A 23,318-nucleotide genomic window follows, 5' to 3' on the forward strand; every position below is an offset into this window, starting at 1 on the left:
GAATCCATGTTATTTTTTGTTCTTAAAATACAGTGTAAGAAATTCAAGGTAGAAATCTTTTTACGCACATTTTTGAACAAAAAGTAGAGCAACGTGTGATTGACGATTGAAACGTCATCAAAATATATGACGAATTATTTCAACTCGATGACGAAACGAAACGAGTTGTGGTGAGAGTGAGGAACCGATTTGAAGAATTTGCCGGAATGGCATACATTACCCACCGATTTTTCGTACTTGGGACGAGTAAATTATTATACATTTGGAAGAATTTCCCCACCCAGTTCCATGCAAGAAATGAAAAGCACACTTGTTTGAATCGTATAAATTATTGTAAAAAAAGTTCATTTTACACGCAATCTTTTATACACACGAGCAAAAAAGAAAGCACTACAAGACGTTTGTAAATTAATAAAAAAAAAAAAAACCCCGCTAATAAGTACCCGTATACAGGTAACTTTAAAAATATACCTAAAAGCACATATATGCGTATACATTTTAACGCGTAACAACCCAATATACATGTATGAAAACAACAATAAAATAACGGAGAGAAAGAGGGTGCATGGGAAAAGGTTCATTTGTCTTCGTCGTAGCCGTGAGTCCAGGATGGTTTCCTCTTCTCGGAGAAGCTCGATATACCCTCCTGGGCATCCTTTAGCTTCAAATTGTTGACCATGATCTCGGTACCCAGCGAATAGGCGGTGTCCGTGTCGACTTCGAGCTGCTCCTTGACGAACCTCTTGCCGAGACGCAGTACCGAACGGCTCTTTTCGCTTATGGCGTTTGTGATTTTGTCCACCTCTTGCTCTGAAAATCAACGATTTCTGGCCTGATACACATTTTCCGTGCACGAAAGACTGCGCAAATAGAATAAACGATCACGGCTTATACCTAGACTGTCGGTCGACACCAGCTTGCTGACCAGTCCGGCCTGGTGTGCCTCGTGGGCGGATATCGGCAGGCCGGTAAACAACATGTGAGCCGCTACTTTCTTCGGCACGTTGCGGACCAGGGGAATCCCCGGCGTCGAGCAGAATATCCCAAAGTTGGCCCTTCGAAAAAAACAAAAAAAAACAAAAGATACAAGATGATGGAAAAATAGTGTCAGCAATTGACATCCAATAGGCGAGTATGTACGCTTACCCTGGAGTGGAGAAACTGCTGCGCTCCGTGGCGACGACAATGTCGCAGGCGGCGACCAGTTGGCAGCCGGCGGCAGCAGCAAGGCCGTCCACCGCGGCGATCACTGGCACCGGACAATCCGCGATCGCCTTCATCAGTTGGGCGCAAGTTTCAAAGACTCGGCGGTGGTGACTCTCCCCGTCGCTTGATTTCTTTCGTCGTGTATACACAAGTATTCAGGGTTACGTTACGATACACGCGCGTGGGTGGACATCTACATGATAATTAATGGATCGGCCATCCTTGAACTAGTCTTTTTTTTTTTTTTTTTTTTTTTTTTTTTTTCAATAGAGTCTTGGAGTTGGGGATACCAACGTGGGGTGCACGTATCATCGGATAGCCCGTGTATACATATTTATAAGCTACGGGGAAAAAAAAAAAAAACAATTTAAAGGAAGTACGAACCAGCTCCTTGAGGTTGTGTCCAGCTGAAAATACGCTGCCCGGCACGGCGAGTATGACGACGGACCGCAGCTCCGGATTGTCCCCGTCGTGGGTCAAGTTGTGCATTATCGCGCTCATCATTCCCAGGGACAGGGAATTTCTCGTACTCGGGTGGCTCAATATTATTCTCCTCACCTGCAGTACGCGCGTCAATTTTATAATTTTCCACGTTATTTAACGCTTCAACGTATAAAGAGCAAAACAAGTCTATAGGCGTAATCGTGACCATGTTAATTATCTCTCATTGCCGTGGTGTGTTGAACTATTACCGGGAAAAATCGTTGCACACCCTGCAATAACAACGAAATGTTGCTTTCGAAATGTCGAAAGCTATCGTTGTTGAGAAAAACGAGCTCGCGGATACATAATAATTGACAAATGTACATAATGAGCAGCCGCGCGCGCCGATGAGAATACCGATTTTATTGATCTTTCCTCCCTGCCTCTCTTTGATTCAAGGAATCGCAAATTGTTTTTTTTCACTAACAAAAATGCAAAATGATAAAAAAAAAAAAAAAATAAATAAATAAAGAAATAAACAAACCCCTCGAGCCTGCGTGGTTTCCACGTACTTGTCGGCATCAGCTGCCGGTGATGGTGGACGGGTCGAGAGCAAAGTCCTGCCGGTCGCCAACGACCTTGTAATAGATCGTCCCACCTGCAATGGGAATATACTTGAGTACACATGTATACATATGTCATGTCATGTATAGTACAGGAGAGAGAAATAAAGAGAGAGAGAAAAATAGCGGATCAAAGGAGGACGAATAAGGCGCGAGCGAGCGCGATTTCGAAAATTCGTCTCTGTCCCTCTCTCCTCCTCTTTCGAGCCCCACCAGGTGGGAGAGTAGAGTAGCACTCCCCACTTTTAGCGATAAATCGAGAGAAGAGGAGAGAGTGAAAGACTGGTTTCTTTCCGTTGAGGTTATGATGATGACGGGAGCGTGGGTGGTGGCATCAAAATACAACGCGCGAAGGTCAAGGGAGCGGAGACCGGGTATACAATACACAATATATACTATGCACAATTTTTATACATCGTGTATACTTGTATTAATTGACTCACCTGGAGGAGATCGGTAAAGATCTGCGCGTGGCACCGGTACAAGGCCATATTTTTTTCCCTCCTGCTTTTTTTTTTTTTTTTTTGTACGCGATTACTGCAGTCCGCGCTCTCGATTGATCCCTCCTCCTCTGCAGGGAGCTGTACAGCAGCAGCAGCTATACTTTTGCGTTCTCCATACCGATCAATCGTTGCGTGGTACCTATACGTGAAGTGCGCGTGTGTATACAAAATGTCTATATTTGCGATTATTAAGTAAGCGATCAGTCGGGCAAAAGCGCGCTTGCGTTGCGTATACACATAAAACGTGTGTTGTGCTTTGCGCGCAAATTTTTTAACGGGAATGGGACGAAACGTCGAGATTTGTGTTTATTTGTCCGTGACTGCGAATCGGCTGATTTTTTCGCTCCACGATACGACGTGGGTTGTTTTTGATTATTCAATTCGTAGTTTGGGACGATTTTTTTCTTTTTTTTTCACAGTAACTAGGTATATATCTATATTATCCAATTGACCAATCATTAATGAACATAGTGAAACGCTCAAAACCGATTGTTTTTTTTTGTTTTGGTAATGATTTGAAGTTTTACACTCGTGTAAAATATATTATGTATTTATATGATAATGTTGGATATGTTTTTTTCTAAAATTAAAAAGAAATTATCGCAATAATCCAAGTGTGCGCACATATACGTCGTATACGCGCTCCAACACCCAAAAACGTAGTAGGCAAATCTTTGACTTGGTCTAATGGAAATATAAATTAAACGACTTTTTCCTAATAAGACACCAATTAGCGTAATGAGCCGCCGCAGTGCGATAAAAGAAAAAAAACGTCCATCAGCTCATTAACAATTATAAGAACGTGTCCGATGGGTGCGATAACTCTCGACACCTATATACGTACGATGGAAGTAACTGATAAAAATAAAACGCTATTTCGGATCGTTTGGAAACTTTGCACCCGTGTATTACTGAAAAAAAAAAAAAAAAAAAAAAAAACGATAATCAATGAGTTATTGGCCATAGTACAGAGCACCGAAAGCAAAATATTTGTGGTGAAAACAAAACCTCCTGGGCAAATAAAATTCAGAGTTGCCGAGCTCTCTACAGCAGCCTCATTAGGTACCTGTAATAACCCGAGAAAAAAGCGAAGGAGGAGGTGTCGTGCGACTGTTCCTCTCCTTATACGTGTTTTTTTTTTTTTTTTTTCTCCAGCTCGCGCTTTTTATGTACGCGCGCCGCGAGCCCCGCTCTTGGAGCGAGAGATGAAGGAGAAGAAAAGAAAAAAAAAAAAAAAAAGTATAAGTAACGACGACGCGCGCAGTCCTTGACTACCTAATGTTAATGGTTACCTGTGTGTATTATACACCTCTAAACATTGCGCGCACACTCGCGTCAAAAGGAGACGAGCGCCTATGTGGGCAGGTAAAAGTGGAGGTGGCCGCGAGAGTATAGGCATCATCGGCCAGACAGGCGCACTACGCGTATCACGTATACACATTGCTCGCAACGACCACGACCAAAGTGGATCAGAACTATTATAAAGCGCGGCCGTGCAGTCGTCGTTGCGCCGCTGCTCTCTTTCTGTTTTTCACCGTAAATCGGTACACGCGGATTCAGTCATACATTTTCTTTGTTACAGTCAGCGGTAATTCAATACGTAATATCATCGGGATAAGAGGCTTGCTTTTTTTGACAACTGCACAGCGGCGTGTTATGGTGGGTGCCATATATTGCCACGTGGTGCGGGGAAAAGAAGATCGGAAAAATCATCCTCAAAGTGTGCCGATTTTCGATGGAACGCACATCCCGATTCGGGAACGTATGAACGACAAGTGCCTCCTTTCGAGTCAAATGCAGGGTAAAAGCTTCGTGAGTTGAACCACACCGCGGCAAGTGTAAGGCATACCCGAGACGTCAAAAGTTACGGTGGCAATCGATCAAATAAAGAGGAAGGAACAAAAAAAAAAGACCGGACGGCAATGTGGGTCGCAGCCCCGTTTGCGCCCCGATAGGTGGGTGTGTGTGTATGAAACACCGGTCGCCGAAAACTATGCACCGCCGAATCGATACGAAAAAAGCTTGTTCGCACCCTCCGACGTAAAAATGATATATATACATGTATAATCTGGACGCGCGTGCAGCATCTCTCCCCCTTTGGCCCGAATCGACGAAACAACTTCTAGGAGAGCCTCCTTTGTAAATACGTGCGCGCGGATGCATGTACGTCACCTGGATCCATAACGCAATATCGCGTGCGTGGGCTATCGTTATATTGTTGTAGCATAGACGCAACCCGCCGATTTTTCTGCACCCCGAGAGAGACGAGGGATTAAAGCACATAATTATATACCTATACCTACGGGGAACACAAGTACGTATAGGTCGTCATGACGACGGCCGACGGCGATCCGGCAACAATAACTAACATGGCCGACGACGACGACGACGACGACGACGATGACAACGACGTGGGTAAGTGTGTTTTGGCTTCTGCTGTACATGCATGTATTTCTCTCTCCGATTGTTTCATATGTATATATGTATAAATGTATACCGTGTGCACGTGTCAGTTTTCACGCCACCCATCGTCCAGTGCACCGCCGATCTAAAAGACCGCGAAAGAGTTATTTGAAGCGTTCGACCCGGTGATACATATTTGTTAGGATGTACCCAGTGTTTGAATGAAGTCAGGAAACACCTGTATCTTCCCCCTCTTGTGATTTTGTACACGGATTTGAACGCCCGTCGTCTGCTGCTTGCGGGGATAATATATCAATTACTTATTGGGATGATGCGTCAATAAACATGCATATATATGTATGGGACAGCTGATTGTTGAATGCGCGTGAGATGAGCCACGGGGTTTCCGACGGGAGTCGCTGACATGGACGCGCCTCCGGACAAGTACACCGGTACGGTCTTTCCTCTTCTTCATGCGTTTATTTAATTATTTTACTTTAATCGTACAGATTTTTTTAAACCGATGTAAGCTCGCGCGCTCAACTGTCTATATTGGTTGATCGACGGCGCGCGTAGGTGTAGGACAAGGCCACTGTATACATTTTTGCTTCCTCTACACTTATTCAAACGTTGTTCCGTTATAAGCTTTGTAAATTATTTGTCGTAGTTGCCCAATGTGTCTATTTTCTCGCGTGGATTTTGTTCGAAGGTGCGCGAAAATCCCACCAATTGCTCGAGCCTCTCGCTCTCGAATAATAATAATGCAGGTGGTGGGTGTCGACGAACAAAATCTAAAAGTCAAAGCAGAGGCTACACATCTCCATTGGATTTAGCGCCGATGACGATGATGATGGATCATCTAACCTTCTGTACCCGTGCATTGTATGTGTTTTGTTCGTTCAAGATCGTCTCTTCGGCTTGTTCCCAACACCCAGCAGGCCAAGCCACGTCCCACATCAGTTAAAAGCGCGTCCAGGTCTATTGGCTCGAGTGGCGCCCTTCCACAAAAGTACATGATACACCCAAGTGCCCATGTAGTCCTCGCATACAGAGGGAAAAAAAAAAAATCCCCTCATGGCTCTCAAACACTTTCAACTCGGGGACAAAACGAGCCTAAGAAAAAAAAGCTCCCTCTCTAGTTTTTTGTCCTTCATTTCAAGACAGCTCGTCTTCAAAATCGAGTACCCGGGTCTTTGAGATTTCTCCTAAAAGCATATACACCCGGCCCATTGATCCAGTCCCTCTCAACGAGAGGGTCCACCGCTACACGGCGATAACGATACGGTCCGCGGTAGCTTCCCGACGAAAATAAACCCTTCCGCGCGAGAACGAAGACAAAGTAAGCGGCGCATTATATACACTCCAGCGACAGAGAGAGAGAGAGAGAGAGAGAGAGTCGCGCACTGCACTCTGTAAATCTCGTGTCGGACGAGCAGTACAGCGGCGAACGTTGGCGGGTGCGGATAAGCGCGCCAGTGGGTTGTACATACGCCGCGACGCGATGGCGATGCTGTGCTGCGTGTCGAGGAAGGCGGCGGAAGGGGAGACGACGGACGCGAGTAGGTCCCGGGCCTCGGTCGAGTTGTCGCGGTTCGTCGAGGTCTGCCGGGACCTGGGCAAGGTGCAGCAGCAACAGCTGGCCGCCGCCACTGGGGAAGTTGATCTCTTCAAAAGACTGGACGACGCTGTTTTCGACGTCGCAGCCGTGGCCAGTAGCTTCTCTACCCTCGCCAAGGACACTTTCGAGGATACCTGTGGTGCGCGGCTTTTGTTTTTTCTTCTTCTTCTTCTTCTTCTTCTTCTTCCCTTTTTTTCAAGTGAGATGTGTGTGCGTTTTGGGGTGCTTCAGACCAAGCGAGTTGAAGATCGATTTTTCGTGTGGGGCGATCGGCAAAAAATCGGTAATTTTTCACGATCCCTGATGGTTACTTTACGATCGTCGTTCGGATCGCTATTACTCGTGTGGAGGTATGTGTACCGATTTTTTTTTTTTAATTTGAGGACAAATATTTGCGACACACGGCGCAGATAAGATTTCGCGTTGGATAACAAAAGCGAATGATTAACTGCTTATTTCTACACGAGTGATATTTTCGACAAGGCAAGACTGTCTCTTCTCTTCTTCCCCCTTCGGCTTCAAAAACAGTCCGCCCTTTTTTGACGTGCCGGTCTTCTCCGGCTTTTTCTCTCGGATGAGCTATTCTCGAACGCATTTCCATCTCAAAAACGTCGGCCGCGATATTGTGCTCGTTTTTTTTTCCGCGCGTTAACCAACGCTTAGGTACGAAAATAAACTGTACATACGCCGAGCGAAAGTTTTTGTTGTGCCACGTGTCAATATTAATTTTTACATTTTTTTTTTTTTCCTCCTCAAGTCGTCACCTAGAGCGTCAAAAGAATGACCTTATCTCTCGTACATTGTCTACGAGACCGATAAGGTAAACGCGTATCACAGCCGCGTGACAAATGTGTGTTTGATCGAGCCGAGAATTTTGATTAAAATTTAATATAAGTGGCTGTCGAAAATTACCGATTTCCGATTTTTCCAACGTCACGCCACGAGATCGCTGGTTTATAAATATCCGCTCGCTCTTCGAAGACAGGCGCTCGATGGATCGGCTGGAGAACGCACGGCGACGACGTGATCTCACATAATACCTACATATATACATACTTGGACGCGTTACGCAATCAGCTTGTGTGTATACGTGACGCGTCGCCGATCCAGCCGAGCAACCTTTTTTTCCCATTTATGCTGCACAGCATCCTCGCTTGAGTCTTCTTTTCTTCGATGAAAAAAAAAAATTCTTATTCGAATCCGTGGATGGTTATAGGGTTTTCTTTTGACGCGTTAAACCGAGTTTTGTTTTCGTTGTTTGTGGAAGAGAAAAAAAAAAAAAAAAAACGAAACGGTCGCTCTTGAGAACGAAAAAATAATCGATGCAAGCTATTGTTCCTACAATGTACTTATCAGGGTGTAATGTACCATATATCACTGATATTGCGAGAAATCAGGTGTAAAACAGTAAACAATCGACCAAAAAAAAAAAAAAAAAATCATCGGATCGTCTTTAAATTTTCTTCCTACCGGTGTATCAGGGTCGGGAATCCACGCAATGCTTTTTCCGAGATAATTAGCACATGGAGAAAATCTTGGCCGAGTAGGACGCGCCGGTCGGCTAAAAATATACCATTTAGCGAAAGAAGAAAAAAAAAAAAAAAAAGAAGCCGTAAATTTTGCAGAGATAAAAGATGAGATAAAATCATACGCCACAACATTTCTGTACGTACGGATATTAAATTTTACCGTGATTTGGTTTTACTATTGGAGTTTCACATTTACGATTGCCGGTTTACTGAAACACCAAACGTCACTACGAGAAAAACCATGTATATGCACTTGCCGGGATACATTATAGGTGTACGTTATAGTCTTCTTTTCTCCCGCACGTATCCCTAATGGATCTGACCCAATGTCGGCTTCTACAAAAGCGTCGTGCTAATGCATTGAACGACACACTCGCGGCACACGCACACAATGCCTCTATCTTATTTTTTTTTTTTTTTTTCTTTTTTTTTCCTCCTCACCGTGACGCTATACATGCAGCGTTCGCATATTACACGGAAGGCCAAAGAGCATGTTTTTCTACACCAAGTTTGCATTTTAATTAGCGTCCACTGCTATACTCGATACTTCACGAGAAAACCTAAATCTCAACCGATCGCCCATTTAAAAAATTTTTTTAATTTTTATTCACACTCGGAGGCTGTAAATAAATATCGGTCGCGTATATGAACCAGTTGATCGACGAAGCGCGGCTTTCCCCACGTCGTAACGTCAACGTCTCGACGTCGAGTCGATAAATTTCGGAGCTTACGGGGCGCGCGATTTTTCGCGACACTCGTTTGGCTTTCACTGTTTCGGAAAAGGTCCGTTTCGCGGGCGACCGCGATAAATCCTCGAGGACAGTAATAATCACACACGTTATACAGGTAACGCCCGCTTTCTCGTTTCGGCTGATACGTGACCGGTCACGTGGAGGTATTCCAACGCGAGTGGACATTACATAAAAACGACAAATGGCCACATTACGCACCTACACGCCGTCGCACGACGCAAATAATGTAGCCCGGGTGGGCGTTGTTGTTACTCGAGCACGTGTCAATGCCGCTGCGAAACGATATGATCTATATACGTGATTGTAATTTACCTTATTGCCGTGCCTTATTTATGCACCACTTGTTATTCAAGTGCTGTGTATAATATTATATAGGTCGTATATTTATGATTTTCAAGAAATTTTCACTTGTACTATACACGTCAGGTCGACAAAATTTAGAGCATTTAGAACAATCCTGTATAGGTATATTACATGTATTTGTGTACAGAGTAGACCCTGCAACAACAAGATTACTTTGTATAAAAAATCATGGATACGACAGAGGTATATGTATATAGGTTTCATTTCCTGAATTTCCTCATTCTCTTGTAACAATGCACGTGCACAAATTCTTGCCTCCACTTTTCAAGTAGCTATTACGTATGTATCACGGTAAGCTCGAAAAGACAAAAGAAATCGAGGCACGTAACGTATGCAGAAACTGGACCCCATGATCTTTCATTGATAATCTCGCTTTTCCTCCCCTCTTTCTCGAAAACAAAATAATAATAATAATACCGTAGAGGCATACACGCGTTTGTATTTACATGCACACAAAGTATATATGGATATAATATACATGTATATTCCGGTGTACATTGTGAGAGAGAGAGCGGCGCTCCAAAAATGGTAAGTCGCCGCAGAGTGGGCGACGAATCGAGTTATATGTTCGATGTTATTGTTGTGTGTATATACATTGAGTAACTTAAGTGTAGCGGGGGCGGCCGCTATAGCTGGAGGTAAAAAGATCAGTCGCATACTCAGGTATTTGAGATTATATACATGACAATGCATTTATGCACGAGCCGACCATCCCACGTGAGGTATATGAGAGTTGCTCGAGGGATTATAACGTTATGGTAATAATTGGTGCTTTAATGCTTATGCGCGTGTTTTGTGTGATATTACACTGTGCGAAAAAAAAAAAAAAATTAAATTGGTATGCGTGTATACGTAGGTGTACACGTATGGCACCTTCAAATTATGGAAACGTAGAGTGACGTAGACAGGCGCTTCAGATATTATATATATACCCATGAAAAATGAATTACGTGGGAGTATATGATTAAATTGATCGAATGTAGTATACTCTTTCACCGCGCACTCCAGTCTTATCTTCTTTTCTGCATAAAACCATTGAAAACGCGTGAGATGTAAAAAGAAAGAAAGAATTGATACTTAAAACGAAGAAACGAACGACAAGCAATCACCATTTGTCGTGTTCGTATGTAACTAATGGTTATTTTATCATTGCCGGAGAAAGACATGTAAACCAATCGATGGAGGGGACGTCGACAGCTGCAGTACTCACAAATTATGAATGAATGAGATTTCTTTTCTTTTCTTTTTTTTTTTTTTTTTTTTTTTTTTTTTTACGATAACTCCACACTGCAAACGCTTTGGCAGCAAAATACGCGCCCCATCGATCAAAATTAAATGCAAGATTCATCATTGTGAATAATGCAGTAGTACCCAATAAAAAAAAAAAAAAAAACGCGAAAAATGTATACTCTCCCCTCAAGCACACTTTTATATGTCGGGTCAGTGACACTATAAAAACCCTCAATCAAGTAGAGATCGATCGATAATCACCATCATTGCTGCTATATATATATAGGCTATATTATACGTGTATGTGTACAGCACTAAATAAATATAAATATAAATATAAATATATGGGTCCCGTGTCAATGTATCACGCAGATGGGCAGCCGGAAGTCCTGCAGCCGTGCGCGGTCTGCGGGCGCAAGTTCAACCCGCGCTCGCTCGACAAGCACGTCAAGATATGCGAGCGCACGACCACGAAAAAACGCAAGCCCTTCGATTCGGCCAGGCAGCGCATTCAGGGCACGGAGCTCGCCGAGTTCCTACCCAAACAGCACCAGCAACAATCTTACGGCCCTGGTGCTGATCACAGCGGCAGAAGCAACAGACACCAGTGCCTACCCACGGGGACGGCCTACCGGAAACCCAGCAACGCTTGGAAGCAGACGCGCGACGAGTTCCTGCGAGCTATTCGCGCGGCACGGGGCGACACTGTGAGTACTATGTATAAGCTGAAGGGTTTTTTTTTTTTTTCCTCCCCATACGGTGCCGATTTCGATTGCGGTTATGATCGGCATGAGACCGGGTCGTATGCCGGCATGTTGCATTTTTCCAAGGTCTATTATAAATGTGTGGTAAACGTAATTCCCCATGAACTAATTACAGAACGCCCCACCGCGAGGCCACCACCACCACCACCAGCATCAGGCGTCGCCGTACTCGCAGTCTCACGGCTCCGTGCATCAACAGTCAAACTACGGCAGCCAACAGCAGCAGAGTCCAACCGCCGCGGTATCATCCTCCTCCTCCCAGCGGCCATCGACGCTCTCGCTGGTGAAATCGACCATCGGCGCCCCGACGCGCTCCAACGAGAAGGGCCAGTGCCCCACGTGCCAGCGTCAATTCGGCCTCAAGTCGTACGAGCGCCACGTCGCCTTCTGCCGGGAGCGGGCGACCCGACTGCCCGCCAGCCCGCAGACCGGCAACAACGTGGCCAAGGAGAGGCTCGACGCGCGCATGAAGTACCGGGCCCCGGCTCTACGCAACCGCAAGCCGCCCATCACCAACCGCGAGAAGTACTCGCCCGGCGCCGCCGCTCACAGGGTCGCGGCCCGCCAATCCTCCACCTCGCCACCGCCCCCCACCCTCGCGACGATGCACCGGAGTACCGGCAGGGCCCCGACCAAGGACAACCAGGCCCACGACGCCCCACCGCCCAAGTTACCGGCACTGTGAGTATACATACATACCGATCACTGCTTTTTTTTTCTCCCCCCCAAGTAACGCCATACGCGTGTACCACCATAATATAATATAGGCTCGAAAATAAACCGGCGCGCGCGTGACAGAGGAGCACTTAAATCTCCTCCGCCATCTCTCCTATGTGTATATTACACGATGACGATTCAAAAATAAGTATCGCCGAGGTTGTCTCCCCTTAAAAGCCCGCATCTTCCGTACGGCGCTCTCCAAAACGCGGTTCGCGACCCCGCTGGCGCTCGGCCAGCTGCTACTTTCTCGGAAACCCATATACGTGCACACTTCTCTCTTTCTCTGTTCCGTAATTGGTCTAATTTTCGCTGGGGGGTACCAAAAAAAAAAAAAAAAAAAAAAAGTCGCCCCGAGCGTAATGTATCACGAATATTAATGTATACACCTGTGTGTATATCCCCCCGCCCCTACTTTGATTTCAGCGGCAAACAACGCACCGGCCACCATCAGACATCAAGCAAGGAGTCATCCCCGGCCAACGCCGCTGGTCCGCTAAAGTCGCGACCGGTGGACCGCTCGAACAGGTGAGTGTCGATTGCTAACGTGTGTGTATATTATATTATATACTCTTGGTCGGTCGCAAATCCAAGTATGGTCGTGCGTCCCGAGGGAGAATCCCCGGAGGTAACTCGCGTGACAAAAAAAAAAAAAAAAAAAGGAAAAACCATCCTCTCCCCCCCCCCGCGTAGAACGCCCGACTCGCAGGAGTCCCTGAACCCACCGGTCCGGCAGCTCTTCACCTCCCGGCGTCTCCAGCTGCTGACCGACGCGATCCCCTCGAGCAAGATCCTCCGGGCGGGTCTCTCGCCGAGCCGCTCCGCCACCTCCTCGCAAAAGTCCTCGGCCCGGCTGGTCACGCGGTTCCTGAAGAAGGCCTTTGCCGAACCCACTGCCCACCACGACGACGACGACGACGACGAGGAAGAGGAAGCCAAGGCGAAGACGAGGAAGAAGCCGCGCAGTCGGCGAAAGGAGGAGGAGGAGGAGGAGGTGCCGGGGAACCGGGACTTTACGACGTGGCGTCAGATCCGCGAGGACGCGCGTCAGAACTGCGAATTGGCCAGCATCGACAAGGAAGAGGAGCCGGCGCTGTCCGACGTGACGGGGCTCTCGAGCCGCAGCTACGACGATCCCGCCAACTCGACGACCGACGAGTTCGAGTACAACGAGCGGCTTGTCTCGCGCGAGGAAGACGACGGGGAAAAATCGTTGAAAAAAGAAGACATCAGCGACCCTGGTTCGACGAGGACCTTCAGAAAGGAGGAGGAGAGCTGTTGCGTCCAGTTCGTCGATAGCCTCGACTCGTGCCTGTACCAGCGCCGAGCCGACGCCACCCACGACTATGACATCGAGGACACGGACGACGACACCGAGACCCTCAAGAGCTGCAAGATCGACGAGGAGGAGGAGGAGGAGGAGGAGTTGAACTCGGGTAGCAGGAACGAGAGGAGCGAGTCGTTTGCCGCTACCGAGGGGAGCCTCCCGGCCCTCCTGCCGCCGATAAAGTGCCACAGCATGCCCAACATGGGCGCTGGACCTCCGGAGCTGGCTTTTGACGGCTTCCGGAGAAACTACGCCGCGTCGGGGAAGCTCAAGGAAGTAACGGCGTACGCTGGTACGGACCATTATCGCCAGCAGAGGTGCGCGACCTACGTGATAGAGGAGCGGTGTCAGCCGGGTCGGCGCCGTCAGAAGCAACACCAGCAGCCCGACGACACTGCCAACGAGTCCTCGGAGGAGAAGCCGCTGAGGAAGCGCCGAAAGCTCCAGTCCGAGGGTAAACGTTGCCGCGTTGGCACGGGGGCGCGAGCGCGACTCGACGAGGACGGCTTGAGCGACGTGTCGAGCGTGAGAACGGACGACCAGCGAGCCATGCTGGTGGAGCTCGAGGACGATTTCGGGGCCGACGAGACGGAGAGCAACGCGTCGGAGCTGCTGAGGGAGATAGATGGGGCTCTGAGGACCGGGTACGGGAGCGAGGACTCGCTGCTGGACCTCGTTGGCAGGATGAGGAATATAGAACTGGGCGCGATGACCAGGGACCATGGAAGGAGGAGGAGGAGGTGAGGTGCAGCGAGACGGCTCGTTTGGGATCTAGAAAGAGCTGTTGGTTGCGCTTGGTAGATCGGACGGTGGACAGTTCGCGGGGACGAGGAGCGAGCGGCGATACAGCGAGATCTGCACGATCACGAGGCTCGACGAGACTCGAGGTGGCGGTGGCTTCTTGCCGAGCATCGGTGCTCCGGGCCAGAGATCGGTGCGGAAGGAGCATCGACGGAACAAAACGTCTTCGAGGCCGCGTGGGCTGGAGACCCCGAGGGAGGACGACGAGGATGGTTTCGGGGAGGACGAGAGGTTCGCCAAGGCGCGCAGGCATTCGCGATCGGATCGGCGGAGGTTGACTCTTTTTTTTCTTTTTTTTTTTTTTTTCCACTCTCTCGTTGTTTTTTCTACAATCGTATACTTCGGGCGGGGGCTATGAGTCGTGCGATGAATGTGATTGTATACGCGCTTGGTATTTGAAAAATCGGTACACGGTATGTGTGCTTTCAAGCCTTCTGCGCAGGAGCTTCGAGCGGCTGCCGCGCTGCGATTGGAACAGCTACGCCAGGAGGCATCCCGACTTTTCGATGATTCTCAGAGGTAGAACGTAAGTGGTTTTTTTTTCCCCTCCCCCTCGACTAGCGCCGTTGACGATTACGCATCCACGCAGATTTTTGTCCGCATTTTTCGTTGCAGCACGCTCTGGTTTTTTCGTGCAATATATTATGCACTCCTTGATTGGGAACTTTATTTTTTTGAAGCACAAACGTTTATTTTTCAGGCACGATAGTATAGAGAAAAGTGCACTTTATGGTGTATATCGCCCACGCCTCCGATAAAAAACCCCAAATGTTAACAACACGACACACTTGAAACCTTTTTCCAGCGGCACGAGCAAGGACTACGACCCCTTTTTGTTGGCCGAGCAGCAGCTGAACGACCTCTTCTCGGACACGAGCGACCAGTCGTCGACCGACGGCTCCACGGTTTGCCCGCCCTCCTCCTCCACCTCCCAAAAGCCAAACTCCAGCCCGAGCTATCAGTCCCCCTCGGCCTTTGCCAAATACCCCAACCCACTCAAATCCCACGCCACTCCCCTGACCAACGACACCAGCAAGCACCCGCAGCAGCAGCGCCGTCTCTCGGTGATCGCGCCCCCCACCGGCTTCAACGACGACCTAACCTCTTCGGACCTCTCGAGCGACTGCACCGAGACGAACGATGGACGGCTCGTCTCTTCCGTGACCTCCGTCTCGGCCGGCATTGGCGCCTCCTCGCGAGAGCTCGGCCGCCGGCTCATCATCGACCAGAGCCTAGCGTTGGGCGGCGGGGAGTTTGCACCCACCGCCGACACCGGTCCGCAATCACAGCAGCCAAAAAACGGCCTCGCGCTACCGAACAGAGCCAACTCGTCGAGGCCCGCGGTACCGGCTCGCTCCAACTCCCTACGCTCCTCCGCGGGCGGGGCCCACAAGCCGGCCGGCGAGCGCAAGCTGTCGAGCTCCTCGTCGTCCAGCAGCAGCGGCCACTCGGACTTTGCCCACGGCACCTTGGCCAGCAAGCCCTGCAGCACCATCAAGCCGTCGTGCCGGCCGGCCGGCAACAACACTAGTCACAATCACAAGCCGGCGTCGGCCACTGCGCCGACGCCAAACGGCAGTAATAGCAGTAGCCTCAGTCTGAGCTCGATCATAAGCTGCTCGGACGCGGGGATGATGAAGCGGTCAAACTCGCTGTTCGACGAGCTGCTGCTGCTGAGCTCCTTCGACGACGACCACCATCACCAGCACAAGCAGCAGCAGCAGCTCGACTCGAGCTCCTCGACGACTCTGCCCTCGCTCATGTCGCTTATGCAGCGTAACGACACTACTCTCTCTTTGGTGTCCTCTAGCACGTGTACGTCGCAGCGTAACGAGCCCGCGGTCGCTGCTGTGGTGGGTAATGGCCGGGGCACCGTTGTCACCGGCAACAACAGCCGCAACGGGAGCGGGAGGATCAACTGCAGCGACGACGACGCCGAGCTCTCCTCGCCGGAGAGCGTCAAGCGACAGGAGGGCGGAGGGAAGCTCAGCGCCGACTCGGCATACAGCAGGTGAGATCTTTTTCTTTTTTTTTTTTTTTTTTTTTTTCCTTGCGAGCTCGAGAAGATTACCCCCCACTACAATGTACAAATTTAGAAGCCCGTTAAATTTGAAAAGTAAATTTACGCGTCATTTTTCAACAGCGACTGGCTGTATATTTGGTCGAAATGGCACAACAGCGATAAATTACCCTATACATGTTATACGGATTAGCAGTTCCAAAACGATCTTTGCTTTCTCGATGAAGCACACAAAATAAACAAAGGCACGATTGCCCGGAATAAAAACGTCAGTGCGTATAAATGTATTTTTGTCTGTTTCATGTCCTCCTTTTCGGGACATCCAGCCTAAATCGGAAATACTCGAGCAACGGGCGCAGCGGCAACGACTTGAGCGCCAGCTGCAAGTACAAACTGTCCAAGTTCTGTCACGAGTGCGGCTTCAAGTTCCCGGACTCGGCCAAGTTTTGCTGCGAGTGCGGCGTCAAGCGGCTCACCCTCTGATACACGTGGCCCCGGAGCTTCCTACCGGCCATAGAGGCCAGCGCGAGCGAGAGCCCCTGTCCCTAATGAAGGACGCACTCTGCCATTTTAACGAGAAAAAACTGCCGCTACATGTATCTAGTATTTAGACATACTACGAGGACACTGTTTCGGGGTATTTAGTGTATCCGTAGCTGTCGGTTTTTTGCCTTTCTTTTTTTTTTCTTTTTTTTTTTTTTTTTTTACATCAGAGGTGTGTGTGCGTGTATGGATGTAATTTCGATCGATCGGGCCCTTTTGGTGCTCGTTCGGATGACGGTAAATTCGATGGGAGGCCCCGTAGGTTTAATTGACTGTCGCGGTCGTAAAGTACAAATAATACGTGCGAATGAAATTCTTTTTTTCTTCATCTGTCAAAGTGAGGGAGAATAAGAAAATAACGGCTATTTTTTCTAAAATAGTCAGCTAAACTTGTACACAATGCTTGTGCTTGTAAAAGTGTCTCAGAAAAATTACGCATGTGGCGCGTGTCTGTGTCTGGGCGCAAGCGTTTTTACGTCATCCGATTAGAGCTACGAACGAACTAATGGCATTTGCGGAGAAACATTTTTATATACTTACGTCAAGTAAATGTGAGCTTGAGCAATAAATTGTTTTTTTTTTTTTTTTTTTTTTTTCCTTAAGTGTAAGAGTAAATGTCAAAGTGCGCGATTCCTCGTCGATTGTGTCAATTCTTGTTTGTTTTCTAACTCATATAAATATTATACACGTGGCATTTTTTTGGGCGTGCCATATACAAATTTATAATACATATATACATTATTTTTAAGGTTTACCATATAACGACAAAGAGGCGAATATCGTGCTACGCGATCGATCTGTAATGTCTAATATTTTTTACACGCGAAAGAGAAAATTTTTCCAAAAGTGAAAATGAAAATCTTGTACTTTGAGATTTTACCGAGACTCGCGAGTCGATTAACGACTCGTATAGGTTTTATTCGCTAAAAAAAAAAAAAAAAAAAAAAGCAAAAAAAATAATCAATGAAAATTTTAACTATTTTTTCAGAGAAAATGTTCCGTTGCTTAATTTGTGCAATACGTGTTTATAAAATACGCACACGACGCATTTTTGTTGTATTGCCGCCAGTTTATTCTTACGCCAACTCAAATACTTTTTTATACACATTTTTTTTGTTACTATTAATTTTGTTATTAATTATTTTACGATATAAATGGCATTTTTTTAAAAAATACGTGTCACTGTGTCATGTCATTTATTTAAACTGTTTAATAAAATTGTCATTTTGCATCCAAAGTAACAAAGGATAATATGACAATGCAATAAAAACTTTTTCAGTAGAAATAAAACAAAAATTTTGTACATCTCGGTACTTACAGAGTAACTATCAAAAATTTCGCTGAGCGTTACTTCCTCGACTTTTACATTGGACGTGTGTGACAAGACTGATTATTTGCAGTTATTTATGTATCAGACGAAAAATCACGACATTCAATATTTGTTGCGAGGAATTATTTTATCGCAGAAAATTATTGCTGGAGCCAAAAGAGAGTGAAAAAATGCCAGGACGACACACGAGATCGAAACCTTTTTTTTTATTAACGTTTTGCTTGTCAGAATAATACTTTTCTCTTTTTCCTTCAGTAAGAACAATTATTGATCGATGTGTATCATATACAATTGTTGTTTTTTTTTTTTTTTCTTTTTGCGAGAGAAACTGTTTCACATATACTGTCAAGTGCATGAAATAGGATAATTTGTATACAATAGTTTATAGCTATCGTAGTTCGATAACACACTAAAAGTACAAGAAAGCTCGTCCCAATAACCAAAAATGTATTCAGCGACTCAGAAGCCAGAGAGTGAGTATAAAGCGATTTTTCTAAATCATCATTTGTACAAGAAAAACCGTGTAAAGTGTATTTTCTTCAAGCGCTAACAAAAGCGAAGTAAAATTAACAAGTACCACCTGCATATACATTATATTGTTTCGTAGCATAGTCTGTGAATTTACCATTGCTGTTTTATTTATCATAATATAACATATACGAATGACGGAGTAACAGTCACACCGCAACCCGTCAAACGAGTCAACGATTCTCTATGCCACACGACGTCTGATTTTACCGATATCAATTGTAATCCAGACGAAATGTATTTTTACAAGTGCAATAAATAATAATAATAATAATTAAAAAAAACCATGGCTTGCGTATCAACACACACGCGAAACTCCTTCTTTTGTTTTCTTACGCGTGCAGACAACCCATAACCCCCGTCATACCAACACCTCTTATTTACTTGTAGAGTGGAGTTTAGCTTCTGCAGGACAAAAAGTACATCATGGCAGCGGTCCCAAAGGTGCTCGGGCTGCAAGGATCGACCAACTGGTTTTTTCGCGTAAGACTGCAACGATACCCCACAATTATAAACATGAAAAAACAAAAACAAAATTGACCACAACATTGAATCCCTGTGTCCTCGTCGCGCCGCCAACACAGAAGAAACTCGCGCTGCCGGTGATCTCGCGAGCCCTCCACGTGAACGTCAACACCTCGGACAAGGTCCAGTGCAAATCCAACGGCGTAAGCATATTCCTTCCTCCATCACTGCAAAATCGATCAAACGAATATAATAACCTATACACATGTACATGTATATAGAAATACCAAGTGGTGGATCACTGCTACGACGTGGTGGTGGTGGGCGCAGGGGGGGCCGGTCTGAGAGCGGCCTACGGCTTGGGCCAGAAGGGCTTTAGCGTGGCAGTGGTCACGAAGCTGTTCCCCACGAGGTCGCACACGGTCGCGGCCCAGGGTGGCATCAACGCCGCCATCTACTCCCAGGACGACAACTGGCTGTACCACATGTACGACACGGTCAAGGGCTCCGATTGGCTCGGCGACCAGGACTCGATACACTTTATGACCCGGGAGGCGCCCCAGGCCGTTTACGAGCTCGAAAATTTCGGTACGGTCCAACCATTGGGTGGAGGGGGGGGAGGAGAGAGAGATAAACAATAAGCCACTTGTACCGGCAGGTTGTCCGTTCAGCCGGACCAAAGAGGGCAAGATCTACCAGCGAGCCTTCGGGGGTCAGTCCCTGAGGTTCGGCAAAGGTGGCCAGGCCCATCGGTGCTGTTGCGTGGCCGATCGTACCGGCCACTCGGTTCTCCACACGCTCTACGGCATGTCCCTCAAGTGTGACATTGGCTTCTTTGTCGAGTACTTTGCCCTCGACTTGCTGTTTTACGGCAGATGCTGCAAGGGCGTCCTCGCCTGGGAGCTCGAGACCGGCTTGATCCACCGTTTTCGTGCCCACCACACGGTATAACCATCGTAAATATAAACACGCAAAGCGCTACAAGTGTGCGATACGGTGTGGTAATAAGAAAAAAAAAACAAAAAAACAAAAAAAACAATATTTGAAAAAATCAGGTGGTGGCGACGGGTGGCACGGGCCGGTGCTACCAATCGTGCACCGGAGCGCACTCGTGCACCGGTGACGGCTTAGCGATGGCCAGCCGAGCCGGTTTGCCCATCCAAGACATGGAGTTCATCCAGATCCATCCCACCGGTCAGTATTCACGGGGCTGTTTTTTTTTTTTTCATCATCCAACGCAGGGTCAATTTTAAGTGAAAGTAATTTCGATCGGCCGGTCGCTTACTGTTGCGCACATACATATATAATATATGTTCCAACGCGTGGGGCAACGTGAGCCTCCACGTCCATTAATTGACCCCCTTTCTCTCCCTCTCCATTTTTTGTCATAGTATACTTATGTATAGGTACGAATGCGTGTATAAATGCGTGCAAGAGTTTATGACATAAGTCCAGGAGTTAGTTGTTATTGGAGGTGGTTGTCATAATCGTTTTCATGATTTTCCCACGCGCCTATAAACGCCAAAATGATGAAAAAATCAGGCATGTACGGGAGCGGAATCCTGATAACGGAAGGAGTACGGGGCGAGGGTGGAAGACTCATGAATTCGCGGGGCGAGTTTTTCATGGAAAATTACGCTCCGAAAGCCAAGGATCTGGCACCCCGGGACGTCGTCTCCCGCAGCATGACCACGGAAATACACGAGGGAAGGTCAGTGCGTGCGCTTATATAATTGTATATCCTCGCGACGATGTTGTTATTCACGCACAAACAAATGACAGGGGTGTAGGCGAGGACAAGGACCACTTATACCTGCAGATGCACCACATACCCTTGGAGACGATCCGCTCGAAATTACCGGGCATCTCGGACCTCGCCTCTATCTTTGCGGGCATCGACGTCGAAAGGCAGCCCATACCCGTCATACCGACCGTGCACTTCAATATGGGCGGCATACCAACGAATTACAAGGCTCAGGTGGGTATTACCTCTTTGTTTCTTCTTCTTACACTCCTGCTGCGACGAGTGGACCAAGGTAAGGAAAAACAATACATGGGCAGGTACTGTCGAGGGAGAACGAGGAGGACGTGGTGATCGACGGGTTGTGGGCGGCTGGGGAGACTGCCTGCGCTTCGGTCCACGGGGCCAATAGACTCGGTGCCAACGCCGTACTGGAGACACTGGTCTTTGGTAAGGCCATCGCCGACAACATTGACTGCCTGATCCGACCTGGCGAGCGACACGACGAGCTACCCGCTGTAAGGGGAAATCATTCCTTTTGTAAACTGTTGTAATTATATATACACACACGCACATATATATATATGGTGTGTTCGAGCAGTACGTCGGGGAAGACGCGCTCTGTCGATTCGACGCGACTCGATACTCCAAGGGCAGTGTACCGGTGGCTAAGCTGAGAGACAAGATGCAGAGGACGATGCAAATGTACTGCACGATGTTGCGCAGGTGTGACATGCTCCAACGTGGCTGTAAGGAGATTACCAAGCTCTACACGTGCGATTTGCCGGACTTGTGCGTACGTGTCGTGAGAGATGTTTTCTTTTTTATTCTGAAAATGATTGACAAAAATAAATTTAGGTCCAAGACAACTCGCTGATCTGGAACACCCACCTGGTCGAGGCTCTGGAGTTGCAAAATCTCATGCTGAACAGCTTGCACATCATCTATTCGGCCGAGAACCGCAAGGAGTCAAGGGGCGCCCACGCGCGGGAAGATTTTAGGGCAAGTGCAGAGTGCGGGATTTTTTTTATTTACACATATTGTCAGTGAACGTACGTATATATTTTTGTTTTTTTTCTTTCTCCCGGTTCATCATAAACGAGTAGGAGAGAGTGGACGAGTACGATTACACGAAACCACTCGAGGATCAAAAAAAACGGCCGCTGAGCGAGCACTGGCGCAAGCACACGCTATCCTGGGCTCAAGAGGATGGCTCGGTAATCATTACGTATTATATACTGGTTGACATTACTCGGTTTGGGAGTTCCCTTCAATTGCAAAATACGTTTATACGATTAATAATGTACTTGTATAATTTCGGGACAAAGGTTTTTTTCCAATTTTGGGGAACTTCCGACTGGAATGGGTCATGTAACAGAACAAAAAGAGTGCTCTCTAACAGAGTAGCGGACACACCTGTCTGACTGTAGATGATGTATGTTATCGACAAACTAATTAGTGTTAAAAGAAGAGAAAAGAAAAAACTAGTAGTTCCAAAAACAAAAAAGTTAAAAGGATCGCTTGTGTCTTTTCGCGTCGACAGATTTGTATTTCTTATCGGCCGGTAATCGACACGACGCTCAATGAGGCGGAAGCTCAACACGTTCCACCGGCGATACGAACTTACTAAACCGCAGACAAGCAGACAAGCAGCTCGCTTATGCTTGTATATGTGAACACTGCCAGCAGAGGTGTATAAGAAAAAAAAAACAACCGATGAGTTGTTGGACTCGCTAGACGTCGAGGAGCTGAATTAACATAGATTACGTGAACGCGCTTTTTACTTTCATTGTGAAGCGTATGATTTTGTATCAAAGAACCATAGGTTAATTTAGCGAATAAAGTGGAAATAATTTTGTAAATAGACCGTTTATCAATCTGAAGTTGTGCCAAAATAGCCACACCCACCCTTTTTCAAAATATAATCAGCAACTCTTCTTAGAGACCAGTACATAAGTTATAACACGGCCATGAATAATTATGTTATAAAAATAATGTTCATACAGGTTTCTTCTCAAATGACCAATTTCAAAAGAGGTGAATTCTAAATAGGGAACTCTGTACAAGTTTGAATTTCCCGCTTTGAGCGTCGCAGTAGTAGCACTTGCAGCATATGACATATCAACCGTACTCTAACCTCTTTGATAAGGCAAAAGAATAAACTTACCTAATTTATTTCCTCGAAAGCAGATTGTTGCACACTAAATCAAACCGTGTAACTGGATGCTCGATCAGCTGAATAAAACTTAACACTAATTACGTTTAAAAACAACAATGACGAGATAGACGAACGAACAAGTATCTTCAAGTAGAGAGACACACTGTCACGAATTCTTCTAAAAAGTAATTTGAAGATTGGCAGAATTGGATTGTCTGCTTCTTTTGGTGGACGCGGGTGATGCGTGTACGCGGCGAGTTTCGTTATCACAGAG

The 23,318-nt window shown here is 47.0% G+C and overlaps 3 protein-coding genes across 4 annotated transcripts; 2 read left to right on the top strand and 1 right to left on the bottom strand.

Annotated features, from left to right (window-relative positions):
- Positions 1 to 438: 438 nt before the first annotated feature.
- On the bottom strand, positions 439 to 2,743 carry LOC106640961 (enoyl-CoA hydratase domain-containing protein 3, mitochondrial). The gene is made up of 6 exons (XM_014355147.2): positions 2,696 to 2,743; positions 2,174 to 2,287; positions 1,591 to 1,764; positions 1,147 to 1,337; positions 895 to 1,055; positions 439 to 810 (listed from the first exon to the last, which is right to left on the bottom strand). The coding sequence occupies exons 1-6, from the start codon at positions 2,741 to 2,743 to the stop codon at positions 578 to 580; spliced, it is 921 nt and encodes a 306-aa protein (XP_014210633.2). The 3' UTR covers positions 439 to 577.
- A 3,916-nt stretch (positions 2,744 to 6,659) lies between these two features.
- On the top strand, positions 6,660 to 16,928 carry LOC106640960 (uncharacterized). Its single transcript, XM_089592897.1, has 6 exons — positions 6,660 to 6,912; positions 11,023 to 11,357; positions 11,635 to 12,095; positions 12,594 to 12,659; positions 15,065 to 16,270; positions 16,606 to 16,928. The coding sequence occupies exons 1-6, from the start codon at positions 6,660 to 6,662 to the stop codon at positions 16,760 to 16,762; spliced, it is 2,478 nt and encodes an 825-aa protein (XP_089449023.1). The 3' UTR covers positions 16,763 to 16,928.
- A 2,687-nt stretch (positions 16,929 to 19,615) lies between these two features.
- Positions 19,616 to 22,516, top strand: LOC106640959 (succinate dehydrogenase [ubiquinone] flavoprotein subunit, mitochondrial). 2 transcript variants are annotated; one of them, XM_089592856.1, is made up of 10 exons: positions 19,616 to 19,733; positions 19,804 to 20,090; positions 20,201 to 20,339; positions 20,688 to 20,856; positions 20,928 to 21,123; positions 21,207 to 21,401; positions 21,485 to 21,682; positions 21,745 to 21,888; positions 21,993 to 22,103; positions 22,430 to 22,516. In XM_089592856.1, the coding sequence occupies exons 1-10, from the start codon at positions 19,631 to 19,633 to the stop codon at positions 22,514 to 22,516; spliced, it is 1,629 nt and encodes a 542-aa protein (XP_089448982.1). In that variant the 5' UTR covers positions 19,616 to 19,630. The 2 variants fall into 2 exon arrangements, with proteins under 2 accessions (XP_089448982.1, XP_014210631.2); XM_014355145.2 differs by having other exon boundaries at positions 19,631 to 19,733; positions 21,207 to 21,404; positions 21,488 to 21,682.
- Positions 22,517 to 23,318: the final 802 nt, after the last annotated feature.

The sequence above is a fragment of the Copidosoma floridanum genome, unplaced genomic scaffold, assembly GCF_036245765.1.
Source record: "Copidosoma floridanum isolate Cflo_tuat_1 unplaced genomic scaffold, Cflo_Japanese_pri ptg000019l, whole genome shotgun sequence".
Classification (NCBI taxonomy): domain Eukaryota; kingdom Metazoa; phylum Arthropoda; class Insecta; order Hymenoptera; family Encyrtidae; genus Copidosoma; species Copidosoma floridanum.

What these genes read in the sequence shown, in the direction of transcription:
- LOC106640961 (XM_014355147.2), bottom strand. Translation starts at nt 2,743, where the DNA reads ATGGCCTTGTACCGGTGCCACGCGCAGATCTTTACCGATCTCCTCCAG. An exon ending in TCTTTACCGATCTCCTCCAG is followed by an intron (nt 2,288 to 2,695) that starts GTGAGTCAATTA and finishes TTCCCATTGCAG; the next exon opens with GTGGGACGATCTATTACAAG. An exon ending in GACACAACCTCAAGGAGCTG is followed by an intron (nt 1,338 to 1,590) that starts GTTCGTACTTCC and finishes ACACGACGAAAG; the next exon opens with AAATCAAGCGACGGGGAGAG.
- LOC106640959 (XM_089592856.1), top strand. Translation starts at nt 19,631, where the DNA reads ATGTACGACACGGTCAAGGGCTCCGATTGGCTCGGCGACCAGGACTCG. An exon ending in TTACGAGCTCGAAAATTTCG is followed by an intron (nt 19,734 to 19,803) that starts GTACGGTCCAAC and finishes TTGTACCGGCAG; the next exon opens with GTTGTCCGTTCAGCCGGACC. An exon ending in ACGGAAATACACGAGGGAAG is followed by an intron (nt 20,857 to 20,927) that starts GTCAGTGCGTGC and finishes AACAAATGACAG; the next exon opens with GGGTGTAGGCGAGGACAAGG.
- LOC106640960 (XM_089592897.1), top strand. Translation starts at nt 6,660, where the DNA reads ATGGCGATGCTGTGCTGCGTGTCGAGGAAGGCGGCGGAAGGGGAGACG. An exon ending in CCGCCCAAGTTACCGGCACT is followed by an intron (nt 12,096 to 12,593) that starts GTGAGTATACAT and finishes TCAGACATCAAG; the next exon opens with CAAGGAGTCATCCCCGGCCA. An exon ending in CCGGTGGACCGCTCGAACAG is followed by an intron (nt 12,660 to 15,064) that starts GTGAGTGTCGAT and finishes ACCTTTTTCCAG; the next exon opens with CGGCACGAGCAAGGACTACG.